The sequence below is a fragment of the Mycteria americana genome, chromosome 9, assembly GCF_035582795.1.
Source record: "Mycteria americana isolate JAX WOST 10 ecotype Jacksonville Zoo and Gardens chromosome 9, USCA_MyAme_1.0, whole genome shotgun sequence".
Lineage (NCBI taxonomy): Eukaryota > Metazoa > Chordata > Aves > Ciconiiformes > Ciconiidae > Mycteria > Mycteria americana.
In genome coordinates, this window is record NC_134373.1 from 35,816,448 (window position 1) to 35,839,993 (window position 23,546).

At 42.7% G+C, this 23,546-nt stretch overlaps 3 protein-coding genes across 26 annotated transcripts in view; 1 reads left to right on the plus strand and 2 right to left on the minus strand.

The window, feature by feature from the left end:
* Positions 1-1,829: 1,829 nt before the first annotated feature.
* LYPD1 (LY6/PLAUR domain containing 1) lies at positions 1,830-19,469 on the minus strand. The gene is made up of 3 exons (XM_075511545.1): positions 18,884-19,469; positions 17,525-17,662; positions 1,830-3,139 (listed from the first exon to the last, which is right to left on the minus strand). The coding sequence occupies exons 1-3, from the start codon at positions 18,933-18,935 to the stop codon at positions 2,904-2,906; spliced, it is 426 nt and encodes a 141-aa protein (XP_075367660.1). The 5' UTR covers positions 18,936-19,469; the 3' UTR covers positions 1,830-2,903.
* LOC142414388 (G-protein coupled receptor 39-like) lies at positions 1,971-2,552 on the plus strand. Its single transcript, XM_075511544.1, has one exon. It carries the CDS (start codon positions 1,995-1,997, stop codon positions 2,550-2,552), a length of 558 nt encoding a protein of 185 aa, XP_075367659.1. The 5' UTR covers positions 1,971-1,994.
* A 1,164-nt stretch (positions 19,470-20,633) lies between the features above and the next one.
* Positions 20,634-23,546, minus strand: part of NCKAP5 (NCK associated protein 5) — a 413,976-nt gene continuing 411,063 nt past the window's right edge. For 21 of the 24 annotated variants that reach the window (XM_075511575.1, XM_075511570.1, XM_075511577.1 and 18 more), the window contains one exon: positions 20,634-22,249. In XM_075511575.1, the coding sequence (XP_075367690.1) occupies positions 21,968-22,249 (282 nt within the window). In that variant the 3' untranslated portion in view covers positions 20,634-21,967. The remainder of the gene's footprint in view (positions 22,250-23,546) is intronic. The other 3 variants (XR_012777069.1, XR_012777067.1, XR_012777068.1) reach the window with 2 other exon arrangements.

Here is a 23,546-nt window from a genome sequence, read left to right on the forward strand (position 1 = left end):
CGAGGACCGCTATCCCTGTATTTGTTATGCTGACAGCAGAGAAAAAAGCACCGAAGGCTAGAAGATTTGCAGGGCTAATACAAAATTCAGATCAGCTTATGACAGAGACACAACAGGTACTGAAAAATGAGGCAAGAAGGCAGGGGAAGAGTAGGGCAGCCAAGCAGAGGGGCATGGGATTGTGCAGGAATGGGAATGAGAATAAAGAGACTGTGGCTGAGGAGAGTTATGGTGGTTAAAGAACAGAAAATGGCAAAGATAAATGCATTTATCACCTGTCTACTAAGAACAGCCTTCCGGGGCTCTTAATCCAGTGCTGTAAGTTTAAGATAACGCTACTTCCCCATCCTACCAAAATTATTGTGACATTAAGTGATTACAGAAGAAAATTATCAAAAAGACAACTTTTATTTGGTAGCTCATTCAGTGAGATCATAAATTTGTTAAAGTAATTATACCTTTTCATTAAGAAAATTAATTCCTTTAAAAAAAAAAAGACATTTCATACCTTTTCTTTGCTTGGGGGTGGTGGTGGAGAGAACTTGGACATACCCTGTTTAAGCTCTGGCAGTTTCAAAGTTATGAAAAATCTTTCTTCTCTTTTCTGCCCACCTTCCCCGTTACACTCATGTCTTCCCACTACTGAAGTATCATTTTCCTGGCTTGAAAAATCAGCGTGCACAATTTCAGAACTGCGTTCCTACAGTGATCTGTTCAATGGGGGCAATCTGACTTAGTCTAGATAGGTAAGAATTAAAACATTTCTGTGCTTCTGTTGAGGAAGGAGCCTAGACCTTGGAGGAGATCAGCAATATAACAAAAGTCTACCGGAAATGAAAACTGCGCACCATCAGCATACTCTCAACTATTTTGTGCCTCTGCAGCAGGGAAGCCAACCTGCCACTTCTGCTCCCTCTAAGTCTTCACATAAGGCACATTTCCTGCAAAGAGGAAAACAAAACGGAAACAGTAAACTGGTGGCTGCATTGTGTTTCAGAATTAACATTTGCTGGGGGGAGCACTGAGAGGAATTATTTTGTGCACCTGGTATTTCATGCAAGATGTCAGGATTTCCAGCGCTTACGTGCACCAGAAGCAGTGGATGCCAACGAGGATTTGAGTGCCTTTCCCCTGCTCCGTCTCCTGCCTGGGAACAGAGCCTGCTCAGGTTCACCCATACGTTTCTTCAGGGCTGCCGTTCTGAAGACAGCATCGCCACTGCAACCCTAGAGAACGCCGGTCCACAGAGGCAGAATTTTCAGACATCCAACACAAGTCACCCCCTTTTTAATGCCATTAGTGATGCAGCAACATGTATTTATATTTACATATAAATACAAAATGGTCAGATACCACATTTTTAAGCATAATTTATAATCTGAAACTGCTTACACTTCCATGACTAGGCTTGGGTTTTTCTCATTTACATTCATCATTTAATTCCACTGGAATTTGATTTTTAAGAAAGCCCAACATATCTTAATTACCATAAAAAGATCCATACATATTTTTACTTAAAAATATCTTCTGTAAGAGGAAATTTACCAAAAATAACATGAAATATATTATTATGCATACTTATTTTTTGTAAAGTACAAACAAGAATCTGATCTCTTCTGGGTATTGCCTGATCTAATATGGCTATAGGTTCTATTTATTTTGTTTGTTTTTCAAAGTAAAGGGAAAGACATAAGAAATGTAAGAACACAAACCAAAATAAAAATGCATTCTTTCCAAAGATACAGATATCAATGAAAGAACACTTTGAAAACTAATAAACGACAATAGGTACAAAGAAACACTATCCAAGCACTATGCAGTCATTCATCAGAGCATGTGCTGCAATGACCTTGTAACAGTTATTAAAAACAACAAACAAAAAAATGCTACTGGCAGAAAAAGCTGTCAAGCAAAACATTGAAAAATTGGTACTATTTCCTAACAAGTAAATGCAGAACTGATACTAAGTATTTTATGGTTTTTTTCCCCCATGTATGCACACTTCTTTCTTCGTCTTTCTGTTCGCAGGACTGATTGTTGCAACTCTGGCAATATGCTGGATGCCAAACCAGGTTAGAAGGATCATGGCTGCTGCTAAACCAAAGCAGGACTGGACTGTCCCCTACTTCAGAGCGTACATCACTCTTTTTCCCATCGCCAACATCTTCTTCTACCTCAGCTCGGTGGTGAACCCCCTCCTGTACAACATCTCTTCTCAGCAGTTCCGCAGCGTGTTTCTGCAGGTCCTCCGCTGCCACCTGACAATAGAGCATGCCAACAAGGAGAAGTTTCTCAGAGCCAACCTCAGCTCCAGAGCAAGGAGCAGTCGGTCTCTGCGCCCACTGCTCTTCATTTCGTCTCGGCGCAATTCTTCTACAAGGGGCAATAACAAAGTTTTTTTAAGCACTTTTCAGAATGAGACCAAGCCTGACTGCAGTCCACAGAAACCGGGTCTCGAACCACCGGAGCCCAGCTTGGAAGTTGTGCCACTAGAGACTAGCTCAGAGCCCAGTCCAGATGCACAAAACGGCCTTTGTGAACATCAAGTATGACTTCATAAGGCAAAGTTAATGATTAGCAATGAACTTAAAAACATGGAAATTAAAATGACTGAGGAATTGACTACATCTTAAAAGGAGTAACACAGATGGATTTGTTTCCAATTACACAAAAAGAGCAGCAGTTCCATATCCTGCTGCTGGGATTTTTAAGTACACGCTGGAAATTCAATCTGCTAACCGAATTCATTAGCTGCCAAAAGTATTAGCCCCTCTCTCCCCACAACCACTGAACCTCCCTCACCGTTGACAGGGATTTGGAAACAAACAGAAAATGATTGCAGTGTCTTTGAAGAAAGGAGGAGACAGAACAAACTGTGTCAGGGCAAAAAACTTGCTTGAAGTTTAGCAATACAAAAACAAAAGAGCCAATTTAAGGAGCAGAACGGTGGTGATCACGTGTGCCCTCGGCACCACGCCAGAATTCCCCCTCTTCTTCGGCCGGGGTCCATTGCAGAGTGGAGTGTTGCAGCAGCTGATACAAACAGAGTTCACCTTCCCTGGAGAACAAAAGGACTGGTACCCAGCAGAGGCTATCAGACACGCTGCTGAAGACGCGCAGGATTTGCGATACATGATTCCTGTGACACAAAGCAAAGGTTACTTAGTTTGATATGAACACGGTTTTGCTTTACAACACGATTCATGCTTGAAAACTGTTGCAAAACCAGTTTCCGTCTCCAAAGCAATGCTGGTGATTAAGCCAGACACCTCAGCTGTGACACAGCTAACAGCTCTGCACTGCAGAAGCACAGTCACTCTGGTTTGGATTTTTCTTTTATTTGATTCTGGTTGGAACCAAAAATACTACAAACTTGATTTACATAACGTGTATCAAATGTGATGCATTTTATAACCAGAATTCTTCATCTTTCAGAATAAGCTGTTTGAATAGCTTATAAACTGGAATGCAGTTAGTTTGAAAATGACTTGTTTCTGTTGCTGAACATGTCTGAGTTGTTTAAGGTGTCTCAGTAATTACAGTTTTCTAGGCTGTTAATTTGTCTTTTGAGCATTTTTTTTCCCTTTTCTTGTTCATTTGCCACACAGAGACAAGTAACCAAGAATAAAAGCAGAATGACTATCAGCAAAACTTTCATCTCCCCCCTCCTCTTATTTTTTTAAAGAAAAACTAGAAGTACTTTTCCAGGTAATCTCAGTTCTTGCTGTCTTTGAAGCTTAATACCCTCAACAACAAATATTTCCATTTGTACAGAAATGGCTTTTCTGAGTTGAAAGTCTTCCCTTTTTAAATGTAATTTAATTTAATCTAACTTTAACTAATAATCTAGTTAAATTTATAATTTCTGAAATTGTTTTTACCTGAAAAAAGTACATTCTGATGCACATAGCTATTATTTTAAAATGGTGTATAAAGGCTTTAAAATACATAGTTGCATTTTCCCCTGTCACAGTGGAAAATGGTTATGGCAGTTCTACCTCTCATTACTCTAAAATTTTCCTGCAAGAGATACAGTAGAAATTGTGTGTTGGAAAAACATAGACACAACACATAAATAGATAACAGAGGTTTGCTTGTATTGCGTTGCAAAGAGAGGTGAATATTTCTAAGGATAATAAAATCACTATTCCTTTTGAATATGGGATTCTCAAAAGTTTTTCTTCTTCTGAAGGGCATGGGAGCAGAATTCCCTTGCAGAACGATGCCTCTGCATCCTGTAGCGCAGTCCCAGAATGTTTTTAAATACACAGCAATCAAGACTTTTTTTGGAGGGAGTGAAGCAGGAATATGACCTGTAGGTACTGAACTTACACTACCTGCAGATACTTGTTCAGTCTCCGGGGACTTTGGAAATCAGCTCTACAGCACTTACGCAGTCCAGTAGATACCTCTGCAGTAGCAACTGCCACTGCGCTATGAAGTGCTGTGTATAGCAGCAAAACACTGTTTGTTTGGGTTATGCTTAGAAAGAAGGATTTCCTGTCTTCAGAGAATTGTAATTAAAGCAATTCTTTTATACTGTCACAACATTGCTGCCATCCCAACAATGCAGGTGTTTCCCTGTTTTGTGTTCTCCCTCTGCAAATCTAAACTCTAAAACGTGTTTTAAGGCTATCTGTCTAGTTAAACTTACGAAGAGAAGCCCTCAAGTCAGTGTTAAATCTTCCTCTGTCTCCAGTGAGCTTCAATCAATCAACACAGCAGGTAGAGCCTTTTCTCAAGAAGGAAGAGGAGCTACAGGCTGTTCTAGCTGTAACGGCAAAGGCACACAGATCAAGAGGCACACTTTATTACTATAGTTTGCAAAAAGAAGAGACCTCTGCCTGTTGACGAACCACTGCTGTCATGAATCCTCAGCTGTGCTGCCACTGATAGCCTTACAATACTGAAATCTCAGCTGATGTTTCCTGGTGCTTTTTCCATGTTCCTCCTGCAGTCTTCCAAGAGCTGAGGCAGACACGACCCTCCCATGGCTACAAATACCTTTTTTCCTTCCCCGTCCCTCTTGAGAAAGGAATCCTGTATTCAATGGAACTAGGCACAGCGATTGTTCTTCCATCTGTAATCCCCCATCTCCTCATCTCAGATTCCTTCCCTGCAGCTACAGCCACCCAACAAACTCAGCTGTTCCTTAGTCTTCCACATGAACAGCAGTGGATCTCGACTTTCCCCTCAACGACCAAGCCTCTAAAAAGCTTTAGACATTGGCAGATTTCCTATTCCTGTTGTTTTATAGATCGCTCTCTTCCTGCCATTTCCTTTTCACAGGATTCCTGCAAAGCCCTGTTCACAATTTGAACTACTAAGTGATTGATTAGTTTAGGTCCTTGAAATACCATATACTTTGCAACTGTCCTGTAGACTAGGAGACTAGAATTGCTCAGTGCTGTGAACAATTAGGTAATGCCCTCTGAGGCATGGTTTTTACCAGGCAACTCTAGGAGACCTCTCCTGCAAAAAATCAGTCCTGTAGCTTAACTCCATGTGTTTACAACAGCTCTGTTCTTCAGGATAAATTCCATGGAATAATCTTGAGCTCCTTTTGAAGTCAAAACACAGTATTCCTGCACAGACCGAAATTTTACAACTCAAAGTTTCATGCACAGATGGATCATGTTCATGCCTAAAAAGAGAGAATAATCTAACTAGTAGTAAAATCCCGTTGTAACGCTTCTCCTGTGGCTTTTCTGTAAATATGTCTTACAATAGAAAATTCCACTCCCAAATGATTGTTTATTCCCATTCACAGCTCCAGTAATCTGAATTGTAACAAGACTCTTTACATAATTAAAAAAGTCAGCATTTCTATCGGTTTTCAGTAGCTACTTGGCTAAAGACATGCCCTTCACATCCAAGTTTTTTTTCTTTAAGTCCTGACAGAGTCTTTTGAGCTAACAAATTAGCTGCTATCATACACTAATTGTGCTTTTTACGAAGCATCAGGTATGAACTCAACTTGGTCAGCAGAGAAAGACTGTGCTTTTTTCCAATTCTGCAGTATCCTTATAGCAAGATACAATGAAAACAGGCATAGAAGATTGATGGAAAAAAGAATGCTAAGACTACAGGAGTGACATTTTTAAAACACTTCAGCCGTGACTTCACTTTTTTTTTTTAACCATGAGTGTGAAAAAGCACTGACACTTTAAATAGTATGCATTAAAGAAAGGCAGGAAAAATACTCTTTAAAACTTCTTCCTGTCATATTGTGATTCCAGTTTAATTGTGGTAGGAAATTAGTACAACTGACTTCCATGGTTTGATGCCAGGGACACTACTCTCCTTGCTCCAGCAAACAGGTTCATGTACCCCAGTTACTGCAGTTCACCCACAGAGTTCAGACAGGACAGCAACATCCTTTCTGGATTATCTCTAGAGATTAATTGCTTTTATAGCTCAAGGATGTCTCTCCTCAGACTCCTCTCTTGCAGTGGTTTATTGTACTGTTGAGTCAGTTCTGAAACTATTTCGGAGATCTTCCTGAATCATTCACCACCAGCAGGCTGAACTGCAGACAGTTCTTCAAAGCGGTTATCTGCCTCGTAAGACTCATACCACAGACATAACTGCTAATTACCGGATATTCTTGCTTGAGCAATCAGCTTGATACGTTCATTAACACATCACCTAAAAATATAATTGCAAACCTTTCTGGCAGCTTTTCTTCTACCTCAGATTGTTGTGAGTTGCTGGCTAGGCAAGGAGACTACACATTTTACACTCTGCTTTTACTGGGATGGGGTCATTCCCAGCTACCTACTCTCAACAGTTTACACTAGTGCTCAATTATTATACTTACTAATATACAATTAGTATATTTACTGCCCAATCTCCTGATGGATGAGTACTGAATAATTTGTCCTTTTTCACGGATTCAGCAGCCTCCCAACACTAGCATGGGTTATGCATAGGTGTAGGTACTATAATGATGTTTTGCTATAAAGTACCTACTACTGACCAATTGATTTTCCTTCATTTTGGCTTCAAGGTTTGTGGGGTTGGCTGAGGATGTAATTCAAGTACAAGTACTTTTAAGAAGAGAGGGGAGTACACAAGGCTAGAATATCTGTGTGATAATGCAGTAATATTCCACACCCTCTCCTTCCACATACACCTACTATAACTATCATTTAAAAAAAAAAAAAGCTTTGGGCTTACATTGGGTGAAAATGAACTCCTAGACTGAGCAACTTGCCCATTGTAACACCTCTCTCTGCCCCATATGTGATCATACATTTAGATAGTGTCAAGGCTGAAACTACTATTTCTGGAGGATTTCTGCCTTATTCCATGATTCCATGCAATGAAGTGGTGGTATAACTCTGAAGGCTTTTCTATAGTTCCTACTTGTAATACTGATTTTCTTACCTAGATCCATTCTATACCCCCCGCCCCCCGACCTGCCAACCTCAACCCCCTGCTTAGCTGCAGTCTAGTCAGTGCACCCGCACCCTGGCACTCTGCTTTGGCCACATGCAGATGCGTTCAGTCTTGATAGCAACAAACAATTCATGCTGCAATTTATTCAAATCCAAAAGTGAGAGTTCTTCCACCTACCCTGTCTGCAGAGCCCAGTACATGTTCTCTTGAATAACAGCTTAACTTGTTACTAGGACAACCAAAAAAGGTGACATCACACCTACTTCTTACACTGTGTATGCAGAAGGCACCAGAAGATCCAAGCTTTTTCTCTTACTGCTTGAAAAGGATCTTATTAGGCACCTCCACCTCTTCTGTTACAGCAGGTACAGACAAAAAAAGAGCAAGTGTAAGCATGACGCTCCAACTTAAGAGCCAACCGTAATCCTAGCAGTGTGTATCTTTAGGTTGTACCTGGACTCTCAAGACTGTCCTTCAGCAAAACACACAGAGAGTCTCTGAAGCCAAAACAGGCAACTAGGATACCACCTCCGAGATCAGTGACCTAATTTCTAAAAAAGACAGTCACCTTCCCACTCTATGACCCAACTACTCTGAAACCACCTTCTGCAATGGCACACCTCAGCAGGAAGTTGCAGCCCTCTGCTTCACCCCAGAACACTCTATGGCCTCATGGCCACAAAACTCTTAGCTGCAAGTTTGACTCCCGTCAAGTAGATGATGTTGTTTAGCCCAACACTAACTTTTCCAAGCCAAATGCTCTCTCTCATGGGTCATGACTGACACTCCTCATTTTTAAAGAAAGCTTTTGCTACAGTGTTTTGTACATATCCAATTTCGGAGGCATGCATAAAGTCACATTTGTCTTCTGCAACTCATTCCACAAATACTGCTTTAGCAAAATCTTCTGCGTGTACTCTGAGCATGCCTGCTGCATCAAATCTTTTGGAGCATTAGAAGACAGTCTATGCCCAACTAGGGTCCAGGAACAAGGCATCCTTGAGCAGTTACAAAACTGCCTTTTCAAGACTGAACCAGGAGTTGGAGGCATACACAGAGCCATAGATCCAGGCATGTAGAAAAGTTTTATATCTTAAGATAAATAACTCAAAGTTAACAGGCAGATGAAGACAAGTTTTGTGGTGTGCTGTTATGACTTCAGCAGAATTTCTCCACTCAACTCTTCTAGATTTTAATCTTGCCCATCTCCTCCATGCAAAAGGCAGAAAACTGTCCAACAGTGGACAACTTGTATTGTGGCACACGCAACCCATGAGAAGTCCCCAGCACTAGAGTTGTCCCAGCTCTAGCGTTAGCACGCTTTCATGATTTGTGATTTGTTTTGGGTGTTCTCTTAATGTTGTTGTTCATAAAGACAAGCATAAGGACCATGTATATGAACTGATACTCCCCCTTTTGTTTTAGTATCCTGAATAGTTCCAATTATCTTATTTCACTGAAACTTTCAATTTTCTGGTCTTGGTGAATCTCCAAGTTTTCCTTCTTGTTGTGCTTACACTTGATGTCTTGTCTGCCTATTCATGCTTGCTTTGTGATTTCGATTATATATTTCATCCTTTATTTCTTGCCCTAAACTGTCACTTGCTTACCCTCTACTTGAGTGACATTCAGTACCCAGCAGGAGTTATAAAAGCTCTTTTTGTGATGTCTGCTGAAATCTAAAATGGGAACTTACACTAGGAAGAGCAACACGTAAACATTTAATATCCCTTTAGGTACATAAAATACACATGTGACTATTTCTGGATTTTACTATATCTGTAATGTTCAAAATTGGGTTCAGACTACACACAAATAGGTTTCTAAATTACGGTTTTTAGTTTTCACATTAGGTTTTATGCTCAACTTTTTATGCCTTCAGTGGTTTTGCTATGATAATTGTGTATTCCTTAGCTAGTACCTGTTCACATACATCATACAGTGGCAGGCTGCAAAAGGTCCTATTGTGATTTGCTGTTTTCTGCAGAAAGCGATTATAAATATTTTATCTAATAAGGTCCTAAATATCTTAGAAGGTGACTGAATGTTGAAAAGCAATCATTCTCCTGACATTGTGCTTCCCCAAACAGTCATGGTTTTAGTCAGATCATGTTTTTATTGGTTTAAAGTATGAATTAAGCTTCCCCAACACAAATCCTTTCATCTATGATTGTAAATGCACTGTTAAAAAAACAGTTCAAGCTAGTGTAAAGTATAACCATACCCAACCATGTCCTCTGTGTTTCATTTTACACTAACTCTTCCTATCCTCATCTTCTCAACCTCCTCTCTGGAGCCCACGAGTGGTTCAAATAATTTGCACCTTGCCAGAAGTTTTATCATGAAATTTACTAATTGACTTATAAAGAGCTAATTACATACTCTAAGCAACCAAGATCAGTGTTTTCCAGATGAAAAAAATGGAGGCACTGATATTAAGTGACTTGAAATCTATTGCAAAGCTATGTCACACGCTTCCCGATTTTTAATCCTGTGTTTTAGACTGCAGCTATTTCATCCCTATCCCCTCCCTTTGATGCATTCAGTAGACAAGGTAAAAGCATATTCATGCCATTAGGCTCTTACAGAGTGTACAATTCTGTAAAAAAACCAAAAAAACACCCCCCCCCCCCCCCCAACCAAACAAAAAACCCAAAACAAAAGCCCAAAATGAAACAAAAAACCCAAAACAAAACACACCCCCCGCCCCAACCCTACCTGGTTAAATTAGCATATTTTCATCATAATTTTCTATGAAAACTTACTCAATATCATCACAACTCCTCCATACATTTGACACTTTTTAAAAGTTGCACTTTTTTGCAGAAACTAAGAGGAGGCTTTTGAAAATGAAAGACTGGCCTCCTCACTCACCTTCTGACCCTAACTGACATGGCAGCTTGCAGAAATTAAATCATCTTAGAAGAAAACCGGACAATTGTTGACTGACAGAGGACAAGGGTTTGGATTACCATTATATCGCTTTTTAAGTCATGCGTTCTAATTCCAGTACTGGAAATATGAATCAAAACTGCATCGTTAATAACGTAAATAATGGCACAAAGTAGTCTTTGTCATTGCTTGCAGTATCACAAAGCAGAAGCAAGGCACTGAAGTGCTTAAAAATGCATTGACTGAGAAAGTTAAGTACAGCTGCTAATGGTGGCATTATCAAATAATTTTTTAAAGCCACAGGAGGTTACAAACCAGAAGTTAAAGCTCAACTTTCACCTGCATATCTAATTCTTTTGGTTGTTTACTGTCCTTATTCATTTCTCTGCTCACTGATGCAGACTTACGGTCAAGCACTAAAACATACAATCTTTCAAACAAAGCTGGCTCGCAGCCTTCCACCATCTGTGCTTTCCTGATGTAAAGGTAGGTAAAGGCCTTGCATTTCAAGATCAAAACATACACAATCTTCCAGCAAGAGAGGTGAACTTAGACTTAATTTTCAGAATCGTGTATGAGCATTTTTCTTGACAATCCTTATCTGATGAAACAAACTGGGAAGCCACAGTCCTTATGCCTTTACAAGTGTTAAAATGCTATACCCTTGTAATAAGTCCCATAAATTATTTTGCACGTGAATAGCCTTGTTGCATCCTACTAATTAATGTCCTTACCAATTTCAATGGAATGGCTCACATGTTTACACTTGCATGCCAGTACCTTTGAAATCCATTCAGCATTTATATCTTTAGCTATTTTCATGCTTACAGCCTGTTCAGCTTCAGAGTAGGATTTGCCTGGTTTTTATATTACTTTTTCCACATTCAAAGACTCATTGGTAATTTGGCAAAATAGGTTATATCAAGTTTTCAAAAAAATATCCAGACTACAAAGGAAAAATGGAAATGAAAACAGTTTGGATTAATGAAAACACGCTTGCCAACGTTTTGATAAGGTGACTGGGAGCTAAGACAAGTGATAGGGTCAGGCCACAATAAGTTTTTGGAAACACAGACTCATCTGTGTGTGAAATGCAATAGGAAACTCTTAAAGGAGGTTTAGGAGACACCAGGCTGCAGGCACTGTATCCTCACAAAATTCATTTGTATACCTTTCATACAAGTCTGAGAAATAAAATAACATAAAAAGCTATTGTCCATGTCCTGTGAAAAATGAAATTCACTGGACCAGATACCACAACTTCCTTAAAATAATACAGCCCTTCATCACTTCTGCACTTGGATCTTTGTCATGACTTTCAAGTCATAAACTGCTTGAACTGTTAACTCCACTGTTGCTTTTCTACATTTAACAGCAGTCAGAACAGCAATCTACTACACACTGTCTGTAATTTCTCCTTAGCTGACGCACTTAGTTCAGTTCATCCCATATGTGGCTGGAAGTCTTCTGAGCAGCCCAAAGATTGGAAGGAATTTACTAGTAAGAAAACAGCTTTGGCAGCTGAAAAAAGTGTTTCGGAATGGTAATACATCCACAGCTCCAGGTTTTCAGCATAGAGTACAAATTAACAACATATATCGTAAGTCTTTTATTCAGCATAAAAAATGAACTGCATGTTTCCAAGATTGGTTACTATGTCTTCATTTCAATGGGCATCTGGTAGCACGAGATACGATGTTACAGGTAACAACTGTCACATGCCAAGTTTTTCTTTTTTTTTTTTTTTTTAAACTGTCAGTAAAGATTTATTACATTATGCTTTACTTTGATTAAAAAAAAAAATCAAAAGTTCTTTTGAGTTATGTTGATATGCTTTGACCAAGAGAGACAGTGTGGACGAAAATAAAAAAAATCCACTGCCAGCTCAGTGGATGTTTCTTACAGTTTCTAAATGGATCCTGGGGATGCAGCTATTACCTATAAAACTTTAATGCCTACAGTGATTCAGAAGACATTAAACTTTGTTTGCTGTTTTAATCATTTTATCAACAAATGTACACCAGATTATAATCTCCCCTTGATACAAGTATGCAATTAGTATTAGTACTAATGGATGTTATACATGAAAACAGAAAAAAGCATGTGCTTCTGTAATCCTTAACAGCCATACATGAAGCAACTTAATCATGGCAGCAACACAGTAAGATAAAAAATAAGTAATAATCACAGGTAACTCATCACACAACTTAGACATTGTTTTCCTCTGCCTGATAAAACAAATGACTGGGAAACCAATACCGAGAAGAGTTAAATAAATAAGTACAATTACAGTTCAACAGTGAGATGATGATCTTGTTCATGATGTTCCCATGCACTACTTTTAAGCACACAATTACAGCAATTGCTTTAATTACACTGCAGGATTATATACTACGTAAATACATTAAGAGGACCATTGATAAACCAAACAAGTAAGAGAAGTTTCTTATCACAGATTAATGGAAATAACGAGGGTGTTTTCCAATTCACTTGCAAAGGAAAATTCATAAGCAATCTTAGTTTTATATAGACAGACATTTTTAAATATCAGTCTTGCTACTCTGGATCTTTTTTTTTTTCCTTGCAAAAGTAAGTTTGTAAAAGTATGTTCACAACTACGTTAGAGCACAAGGTATATTGTTCAAAACATATACATGGGCAGGTTTACTTACAGTGAGTTCTGAGAAATTTAGACTGGCTACCTTTCTGGGCTGACTGTCTCATCCTGCATGCTTTATTCCTTTCTGATCCATTCACGTTGCAAGTTTCACTTTGCCTTAAGTAGGTTTTAGATCAGCCTTAATGCTCAGATAGCTCTTGCCTTCAGTAAAAGGTAAACTTCATTATCAGTATGTTTTCTATGATATATGTATAAAAGCATATATACATTATATACTCATCTACATATCATCAAGATGTTTCATCTGATCCCAATATACTGTGGGTTTTCTTTGTTCCTGCATATATTCTAAAAACGAAGGAGCACTGACATTTCTAAGTTAAAAGTTCCTAGATGGGAAGGAGAGAGGCAAGTGGGAGAGGGAAATCTGCCATGGGTATTTCCACAAAGTGTCTGCAAGTGGAATTATTATAAGCAAGAACTTCAATCCTTTGTCAAAATTTCGTTTACACAGTTTTCAAACATCTGCTCATCCAGCTGAAGAATGCACTAGAAATGCATCCCTCACGTTAATTTCTGTGGGACAAAAATTACTTGGTGTAGTCTTCAGTGCCACTTCCCATGCTCACCATTCATCCCTCTAAAGGAAGAAAGCACTGATTTTTTTTTTTTTTAAGATTAAATTAACAAATTAGTTTGTAAGATTTTTGCATTGCAGGCAAAATACCATCCTGTCCTTCTGTATCTCCCACTGGAACAGAATGTTAACATAACTGCATAAAACTTGTTCTAGCAAAATTTTTAAATAGAACTGTGCTTAAAAATATTTTGTCATTTACTTGACAAAGTCTCCAATTCTGTGCACTGACGGTTCCCCGAAGTGCAACTGCAATATAAACTGCTTTGCACTATAGCAAAGTGCACGTTTGCAGGGGAGGCAGAATTATACTAGTTCCCATAATCACTTAATCAGATACATGCTGCCATACTGCTCAATTCTCAATTCATTTTAAGTGGTGAAATGGAGCAAATTTCTACCCGATACTACAAGCAGCTGGGATAACATGCCTGTCCATCTAATTCAAAGTATTAGTGACTAATACCTGTGTTCTTAGCTACTCACATCAGAGGCTATCACAGTAAGAGCCACTTTTTAAGCTCTGAGTTAGGAACATGCCTATGCTGCTGCTGTTTCTCACCTGAAGCCAAAAAGTTCTTCCTAAGATTGGTTCTCCCAAAACTGGGATAATGTTCTGAGAGAACACAGTGACATTTAAAGCACTAACCCTAATTTTATAGCGACTGAAGAGGAATGGTTCATTTAACTATGATCAGGCATAAGGAACGATCTACAATGTAAATAAAGAAACTGCACAGAGTTGTAGCTCTCCACTGCGTTGTTTATAGAAAGTTTAATACAGAAATGAAGCTGAACCATAGAGCTGTCATTGCACAACTCAATGGACACTAACAAATACATAAGAAAAAAAGTCACTGGCTACAAGCTGGGGACTATATTGTAGGCACACCGCAGAATGTAAGTCAGTGACCCCCTTGATAGCAAAACACACAGATTAACGCGTGCTGCAGAGGAAGGGTGACTACATCAATAGGTTACTGATTCAGACCATGAACTTTATCTCAAAATATTGCATTTAACTTTTAAATAAGGTTTAGGAGAACTTGTAACATTTTGCTCACTGACACAGCTATATTTTATTAAGGACAAAAATGGGTTAGTCTATAAAAATTAAATTATACTCCTTTGACTGTATCTAGTCAAGAGGAAAAACTCTAATTATGAGATTGTGCTGTCAAATAAATGCAAATTCACATCTTTCATATTCTGGGTTAAAAATTCAAACTCAAGTCTATTATAAATTAAAATCAATATTTGAAGCATTTCAGCTTTCAGTGATAAGCAACAACCAAAAGAATCAAGTTATGAAACATACTGGTAGAAGTAGAATGAATTATTAAATAAAACTTGGGAGAATAAGGCATTTATATGACACACATTTAAATATCAATTAGGAAAAAAAACCAATAAAGGATGATGAACTGAATCATCTCTGTTTTACAACCAATCCTCTCTAGAATTGACTGAGGATAACACAGAAACTAAGCTTGCAATGTAAACTTCGCTCAGTGTGAAACAGTTAAGTTGAAAATTTAAATTGATTCACTAGCTGAAATTTACAATCTCTAAGCTTAAAATGAATAAGAACTGCATTTATAGAAGTAAATTAAGTAAAATAGAACAGCAGTACCTGCTATGCACAGCACGCTAGTTACCTCCTAAAGGGAAAATCCAAGGATCTGCTCAGAGACAATATAAAATTGCACAGAAAAAAAAACCACCCAAAAACCCAAAAAAACCCAACCAAAAACAAACATCCAAAAGTTTCTTGTAAGGGCTCCTTATTTACTATATTGCAAACCAGTTTCTTCATAGGAGTAAGGACAAGTTACATCTAAAATCTATTAAAACAGTTCCAATTTGCATTTTCAGTGTGCCATGGTCACACTGGCCAGACTGCAGTCTTGCCTGCTAGTCTGAGAAGAGATGCACGACGACCATCCCATTCTACACATGCAGCACCCAAGTGGCTGCCTCAACATACCCGCGGGTGCGCGTATGCACACGTGCATGCCCACTTATCCAGAAGAGCTGCACTTTGCTCTGTGAGGGGTTTACTTGACTGAAAACACTTTTCCAACATTCACGTGAAGGGAAGATTACAGATATGTTTCTGGAAGGCTGATACAGTCTGAGGTTTTACTGAAATGAAAACGTGAAGGAACCAGGGAAGATACTTAAAAAACCCCAGACAACAAACAAGCAACACCAAACAACTGTTAAGAATTAAATGAGAACTGACTTTTTTGTCTAGGTCTATATACCACATTGATAGCCCTTCGAATTGCCACAGCATCCACTCAAACCTATTAAAAGTACTATAGAAGCTGTGGTGTGCAGATAGCAAAGCCTTCAAACATTCATTTAGAGGTACTCGGCCTTTAAAAGTACCTTGCAAGCCACAACTATCTCCCATCCCCATCACCCTTTCCAAGTAAACGTGAAATAAAATACTCCAATAATAAACAGCTTGAAAGAGACTAATCTTCCTTTAAACATACAGCTTTTTTCTCTACACTGGAGAGATTCTAAATATTTTACAGAAATACAGTCACTGTGGATGGTGTTACCCAGGATGAAACAAAGTACCAGCAGTTCAGCTACTGTTGATAAGTAACAACAATTCTTACTATTTTTCTAGGATTCCTAATGTAGCAATCTGAAGCTACCAGCACAAGCTGATTGATAAGCACTTTGAAAATACTAATTAATAGCTTCCTAATGCAAAGAACCGATGTTACTGTTCAAGACAGATGGCTGCACACATTTGCTAGGTAGAGAAGGATTCTGCTGTTAGCGAAGGACGCGCTGAGAAAGGACAGACTACAGCTTGATTGATATTAACAGCGTACCAACAGTCCTTTACGTCAGTAAACTCCATGCTCTAAAGCACTGCCCTCGGCTGCAAGATGTGCAATCCCAGAGAGCAGCTTCCCCTCAAATCAGGGTTCTGAAGTCCCAGCCTGCCCTCTGCTCCTTAAGCCTGCCGCGTGGTACAGAGGTCACACTACACCGAGGCACACCAGTGAGTTACTGCTAGCTTGCCCTTTTTAACACCCAGCGCCTTAACGGCCGTCTGCAGTAAGAGCAGGATGTTACGTGAACTCCAGCTCCCACAAACACGCTTCCTTGTCACCCTGCCCAGCCCTGAAGTCCCTAATAAAGCTGTAGTCTTGTAGTCACATAGAGGCTACAGAGCAATGTGGTGGTCTAAAAACCAAGACAGTTCTCTCTAAATCTCAAATGCCTTCCATGATGCTGAATAAAAAAAGGCAATTTATACCACAGCTCAAAAGACGAGAGGCAAGAAGCAGGATCACTGCTAGTTTCCTCTTGAACACATTCATCTCCAAATAAGCTAACTTAATATTAATTACAGTGAGGGAAAAGCCCCCTTAGACTTGAGTACGAAATGAAAATGAGTACGGGAAATGTATCCATTTGTGCCCTCATCTCCCCCCCAAAGTCCCCAAAATGTTCTTTTTATCCCTCTCTCCCTTTTGCTTGATGTTTTCTTTTATGGATGAAAGCAAAGATGACTACACTTTCCCTCCCTTAAGATGAACCTTCAGAGTATATGAATTGCTAGAGTAAATAAAAGAAAGGAGGGAATTACTAATTTAATGCTCTTCCATCTCTTGGGGAAAAAGCCCATGTAATTAACTGTAATGAGATTAAACTAACTTGTTGTTATTAATTTCCCAGTGCTGGGAAACTAAATCTGAGACCCATAATACTGTGTATTAACAGCTTTATCAACATTTGGCTCGCATCCTTCAGTTTTTACACCAGTTTTAAAGGAAAGCGATTAACTTTATTGAGTTGCAAAGTCACTCAGAAGTATAAGAAATTGAATCCAGTCCCTTTAGGTAGGAATGCCAGATTCATCTGTAGCTGAAGACTGTGAATGGGTGGAGCCAAAAGCAACAAAGGGCATCCAACACAAATAAACAGATTTATTAAATTCTTACCAAAACTTTTTTCCATTACTTCTTTCTGACACATATCTTGAACATTCACTGTACAATTCACGATGAACTCTGGAGCAGAGCAGTCATTATTTAGCTGGAACTCCTCACACTGGTAGCACTGTATTTGCAAACTCAAACCTGGAACAGACAGAGTTTTGCTCAGAATAATAAGAGGAATTATATTAAAAAACCCCAAACAAACGATCAACACGTGCCAGAAGTCTTCCTTATCTTTCCCTCTTCGCATTTTGCTGTTCCTAACTACTCAACAGCTCAGCAAAAGTACTTTGACAAAAATAACGTAAAACAAACGTGTCGCCCACTTCGCTGAGGCTATGCCTTATATGCTCAGCACCTGGGGAAGAAGCGGACTCCTTTCCACGGGGATTCCGGGGCGGACAGGCGGCTGTACCGCCGCTCCGGCCCTGCCTCCCCCGGCGCGGCGCTGGGGACGCTGCCGCCAGCAGGCGGCGGGCACCGGCACGGCGCGGGCACCGACACGGGCACCGGCACCGACACGGGCACCGGCACCGACACGGGCACCGGCACCGACACGGGCACCGGCACCGCAGCCGCTACCCCTCGCCCGCCCGGCCCCGGGGCTGCCCTCAGAGCAGCGGGCTAAAAACTAACCGCGCTCCGGAGAGAGCAACCTGGCTAATAGATACGATACGCTCCGGCTCTTATCTATGCCGACGGGTTTACTTAGCTACTAATTAATTACAAATGATTTAATTACTATTTTGCCATGCACAATTACAGCTGCAGAGCATCCTTCACCTCCCTCCTTTATCATGCAAACGAGGTGCTCCGCACGGCTCGCCAGGAGAGCCGCTCCTCCCAGCCCTCCGCTGGGCCCCGCACCGCAGCGCGGCGGCTCCCAGACCCCGTCGGGGAGCAGCGTCTGGTCCCGCGGCGGGGACCCCAGCCCCGCGTCTTCCCTCCGCAGGGAGCGCTGCGGCGGCGGGACCAAGCCCGCTCCCCGCAGGGCCCGACCGCCAGCCCCCCGCCCAGGGGAGGTGTGCGCGGCGCCGGCGGTCAGCAGGCGGCATCCTCCGAGTCCGCTGCCGGTGCTGCGTGCGGAGCGCGCCTCGCCTCGCCCCGCGGCGGCCAGCGCTGGGGGCACCGGGCCGGGCTGCGCCCTCGCCGCCGGCGGGGAGCTCTCCGGGCCACGGGCAGGAGGGCGGGCTCCGCTGCCCCGCGCGGTGTGCGCGACCGCGAGGTTCCCGCTGAGCGCCCGGCGCCGGCTCCGTCGAGGGGCTGCGAGGGGACGAAGCCTCCCCGCGGCCGCTGCGGGCAGCGCCGGGCAGCCCGGGCTCGCCGCAGGCGCCTCCAGGGGAGCGGCGCGGAGCGCCTTACCTGGAGCCAGGCACAATCCCCAGAAAGTTGCAGAGAGGAGGAAGAGCCGCATCCTCCCGGAGCCGCGGCCGCCGGGCTGGCGTGCAGTCGCGAAGGGGCATCAGAAGGAGGGAGGCAGCGGAGGCGCCGCGCACTTGTGCCGGTTCCCCGCCGCCTCCGCTGCCGAGAGGCGCCCCCGGAGCAGGCGGCGGAGCCCGCCCGGCCCCCGCCCTGCCCAGCCCCGCGCCGCGCTCCAGCCTCGCCGGAGTTGAGCGCTGAGACTGGAAGAAACTGTACGAGAAGCGAGAGCTGGGGGGCGGCTCCCCCCTCCCTCCCCCAGCACCATGTGATGCCGGCGGAGCGGGGCGGGGATCCCGCCAGCCGCCCCGCACCTTGCCTCGCCGGGCGCGCTTCGGAGACGGGGAAAGAGAAAGTTCAGCGCGGGAGAAGGCACCCCGCTCCTGCCCCCGCGCGCAGCCCGGAGCCCGGCCCGCACCGCCAACTCGGCGTCCCGCTCACACGGCGCTGCGGCGGGCTCCCGCGACCCTCTGTCCGCCGGGGCGGCTCGCTCACCCCTCCTCCGCGCCCCGGGGGGCGGCTGCGAGGCACGGGCACCGGCCCCGTGCCGTGGCTCGCCCCGGCCCCTCCGTTTCCCCGCCCGCCCGCCCGCAGCCCACAGGTGGCTGCCGGAGCGCGCCTGTGGCGGAGTTACAGGCCGGGCCCCGAGCAGCGCAACCGCCGCGCTGAGGCGTCGCTCGCCTCCCACGAACGCCCCGCAAAGCCCACCTTCCCCGGGAGGGACTGAGGGGAGGCGCGGCCCCGCGCGTGGCCCCTCACTCGGGCGGGCGCCGTCCTCTCCCCTCGGCCCCCTGAAAGGGAATTCAAGCCTAAAAAAAGAGGGGAAACGGGCGCGGTGGCCGCGTACGTGTCGGTGCGGCAATCCCCCGCCTCCTCCGCGGACACACGCCCGGGCTGGGGGGTCGGCACCCCGCCGCTCGCTGCCGGCGGGCGGGCGGCGGTTCCAGAGCCGGCGGGCGGTCCGGGGACGGCCGCGGCAGCCTCTCCCGGGCCGCGTTGACGCCTCTCCGCCGGCGGGGCGGGCTGCGGCGCGAGCCGCGTGCCGGGCGGGGCGGGCTGAGGCGGCGGCAGCGCTGGCGGGGGTGAGCGGGCGGGCGCGGCGCGAGCGGCGCGGAGCCGTTGGCGGGGCGGGGCGGGCTGAGGCGGCGCGAGCGGCGGGAGCCGTTAGCGGGGCGGGATGGGGTGGGCTGGGGCGGTGGGAGCCGTTGGCGCGTCAGGGCTGAGGCGGCGGGAGCGGCGAGGAGCCGTCGAAAGGCCGGGGAAGCGGGCAGCGCCCGCCCGGGGTGAGGGGAGGGGAGAAGCAGGCCGGGGTGCTACGGCCCGGTCGTCGGTGCCGGAACGGTTTTTTTCGCCGTTTTAACCCAGCCTGAGTGCGTGACTCGTCTCTCCTTCCCGGATAACCACGTATTTCTCTCTGATCGTTCCACAGCCTTATCTGCACGTGAAGAGTCTGACTTAAGGTTAAATTGCTTTTTAGTCGCCGTGTCGCGAATTCATCCAAATGACCGAATCCTGTCTGCACGTGCATTATTTTCGGAGCGCGGGAGGCCAGTGGGGTTGACAGGGTACAGTTCGCACGCTCTGTCTGGCGCTGATCCCCTTCCTGCAGCTGCTTGGGCCGTACTGACCGCACTCAGCCGTACGCTTCGGGCGTCACACCAACCCCTTCCAAAAACCCCTCTTGAGGCACACATACGCAAGAGGAGTTTTATTTACAAAAGATGTTTCAATGAAAATGTCTTGAAAGTCGAAAAAGACGATGCAAGTTTGCGGCGGAAATGACTTAAAATATAACAAATTGCACAAAATAACACTGATCATACAATATTTCAAAGATTAACAGGCATGTGCTAAAGAAAACTGTAGAGTCTAGAAATATCCCAAATATATCTAGTTTACAGATCGCTGTACAAAAAGCAGTTATAAATACTTCACATCTAGAAAAAATACACAGAACCTTTGAAATAGACTTTCCCTTACATATAAACAACCTTTGTAGAAAAAACAAAACACCCAATACAGGCCAATCCCCCTGCTCCTAGGTATGTTTGAACCAGTACTGGTGAGCACCAACATCTTCTTTAAGTGTGTCACAAACAGGAGCTGAGTTTCGATTTTAAAAAATAATTTTAGCGTTCACAATTTAATTAGGACCAAATGGGGACTACAAAAGATAACACAATATGGTACATTCGTAATTTGATAGGAAATGAGTACCGAGGAGGTGGAAATAGAGAAGTAAGGGGGCGGTTTGTGTAGTTCTCGTTCATACAAGTCTCCTGTTTGTGTCAGCAGTGAATTACTTTGACCCTGATCTTTCAAACCGTTATGCACGTGATTGATGAAGTCAATACCAGCAGTATCAGGCCTTTTAATCTATTAATTTTCTTGCCATGTCAAAAGTCAAAACCCTTTCGAAATAAGACACCTGTTGTGAAGTTGTAGTAACTGAAATGCACATTTCCCTAGAACACCTGTATGGAATTGCACTAAAAATAAAAAATAAGATATGTTTTGTAAAAGAGAGTCCAAGAAAGTTTATTACAGACAATTTGGCAGGCTCAGGTTTATGGTAACGCAGTGTTTCTACATACAGTTTTAAGACTAGAACAATTATTTATCTTTTTAAAAAAATTACTAACTTTTCTTGTTAATATTAACATCAATTTCTTTAAGTTAGTAATCTGCCATTACAGGAGCATAGCACCAATTTAATATTTATTGCTGTCATTTATCCCTACAAATATATTTTCCCAAGATATTTACAACTGTACAAATATTCACAAAAGTGCAAAATTAAGACTTTATTCCATGTAACTGTTCGTTGTGTTCAGTGTTGAGTCTCACGCATGACGATGACTGCCGTCTTGCCTTTATTCTTGCCGTGTGGTGAAAAGTCAGAACACCCCGCTGTGAGTACAGCGGTTTGGAGTGAGAATTTTCAACAACCATCTCTTCTCCCCCCTCACTCCCCACTCGCCTTCAGCTCCATTACGTGCTGCAGTCACAGCCCACTGGGAAGTGTCTCTATACGTCGTTCGAGCCTTGGCTGGCGCAAGAGGAGAAGCTATCATATAGAGAATCGCTCAAGGATTCTAAATTGTCCACGTCGTGCCTACCCGAGCTATTTAAGGAAGCTGCTTCTTTCTTTCCATTTTCTTCCTTTTGTCCTTCAACGTTGTTCAGACAGTTCTTCTCTTTTTCTAATAAAAGTACGTTATTGCTGTTAAATTTATTGAGAGACTCCAGGGAAATTTTAGATAATCTATTCTGGGAATCTTCTTTTGTTTCTTCAGTTTGCTTCAATTTCTGTAATAAGTGAGGGAAATATTAGAAACATATTTCTTATAAAAATAAAGTTATCCTACTGTACACCATTAATTACCATCTTTCCAAAGTTCACAGGGTTAAAGGAAACAGATTGTTAGATGCTTGAATATCTGTTATAATTCAACAGAACATTAATGTCCATTTTAGGATAAATCATAACTTTAATGATTCTACTGAGACAAATAGGACTCCATTTACAAAACGGTTAAGCGCTATTAACGTCTTAAGTAGCAGATCCTGGGTATGCATGTGTTAAGCATCTCCAGCACCTTCACAGTAATTTACATCTTCTCCTTTAGGAATGCTTTGGGGGGTATGTTTAAACGGGTATTTGTTTAAGTAGAGTTTGGAGTCTGCTAAAAAAAAAGGTGCATAGACATGTTCAGAGGAGAAAATAGCATTTTCTATAAATTACAGACGCAAATGAAACTTGCTAGAGAATAACCTCACATTTTGCATGTGTAAGCCTATTGATTTCCACGGACTCAAACCCTCTCTAATAGACAAGAAAGCAACAAGACAGGAAATTATACTGAACTGGGCCAATCCCCACAGACCAGAATCAATCAGATATTGGCCAGGCCTACTCGGAGAAGTGTTGCAATTCTGCGGGAACACCGGACGATGTATTAGCACATTATATTAAAAATACACAGGAGTAATTTTATCCCTTTGTTAGCTACTGGTCTTTTCAATCAGAGATCTGACCAAGGAATAGTTAGAGAACCGCGTAGGGAGCAGTTCAATAAAAATGACCTGCCGTTCATATACAGGGTGTTTCACCGTCTGTGTAACTAACTCCTCTTACGGGTAATATTACTACAGAAATATGAGATAACATTCAACATTTTATAGGACTCTTGGAGAGGTAGGATGCCAGAATTCTGAGATATGCTGTCAGAGTGCAAGCAGTTCCTCATTTTTGGTACTACCATCAGATAGCGAAGACTGAATCAGTAAACTACTGTCAATCCAAGACATTAATATTTTGGTTTACATAGAAAATTAAATGGTATTTTAAGCACACTGAAAATACAGCCTAGCCAGCTGTATGTATGATGTGGGTCACTACATACGCAGTTGTAAAGGGTCATTAGAATTTTTTGAAGAATTCAAGTTTCCAGTAAGTCTAACGTTGTGCATGCTGTGCTGCTTACCCTTGGAAATCTTGGGCAAGAGGAAGAGAAATTGTTACATAGTTTGGTTGCTTGTTTTTATGGCTAGTTAAATAAAAATCGAAATGCCAGTCCAATGACTGTTTATGTTGCGATCTTGC

Bases quoted from the DNA above. Each gene is read 5' to 3' on its own strand.
- LYPD1 (XM_075511545.1), bottom strand. From the start codon at position 18,935: ATGCGGCTCTTCCTCCTCTCTGCAACTTTCTGGGGATTGTGCCTGGCT. The intron at 17,663-18,883 runs GTAAGGCGCTCC...TGTCTGTTCCAG, and splicing joins GGGATTGTGCCTGGCTCCAG to GTTTGAGTTTGCAAATACAG. The intron at 3,140-17,524 runs GTAAGAATTTAA...TTTGTGTCACAG, and splicing joins AGTAATGGAAAAAAGTTTTG to GAATCATGTATCGCAAATCC.
- LOC142414388 (XM_075511544.1), top strand. From the start codon at position 1,995: ATGCACACTTCTTTCTTCGTCTTTCTGTTCGCAGGACTGATTGTTGCA.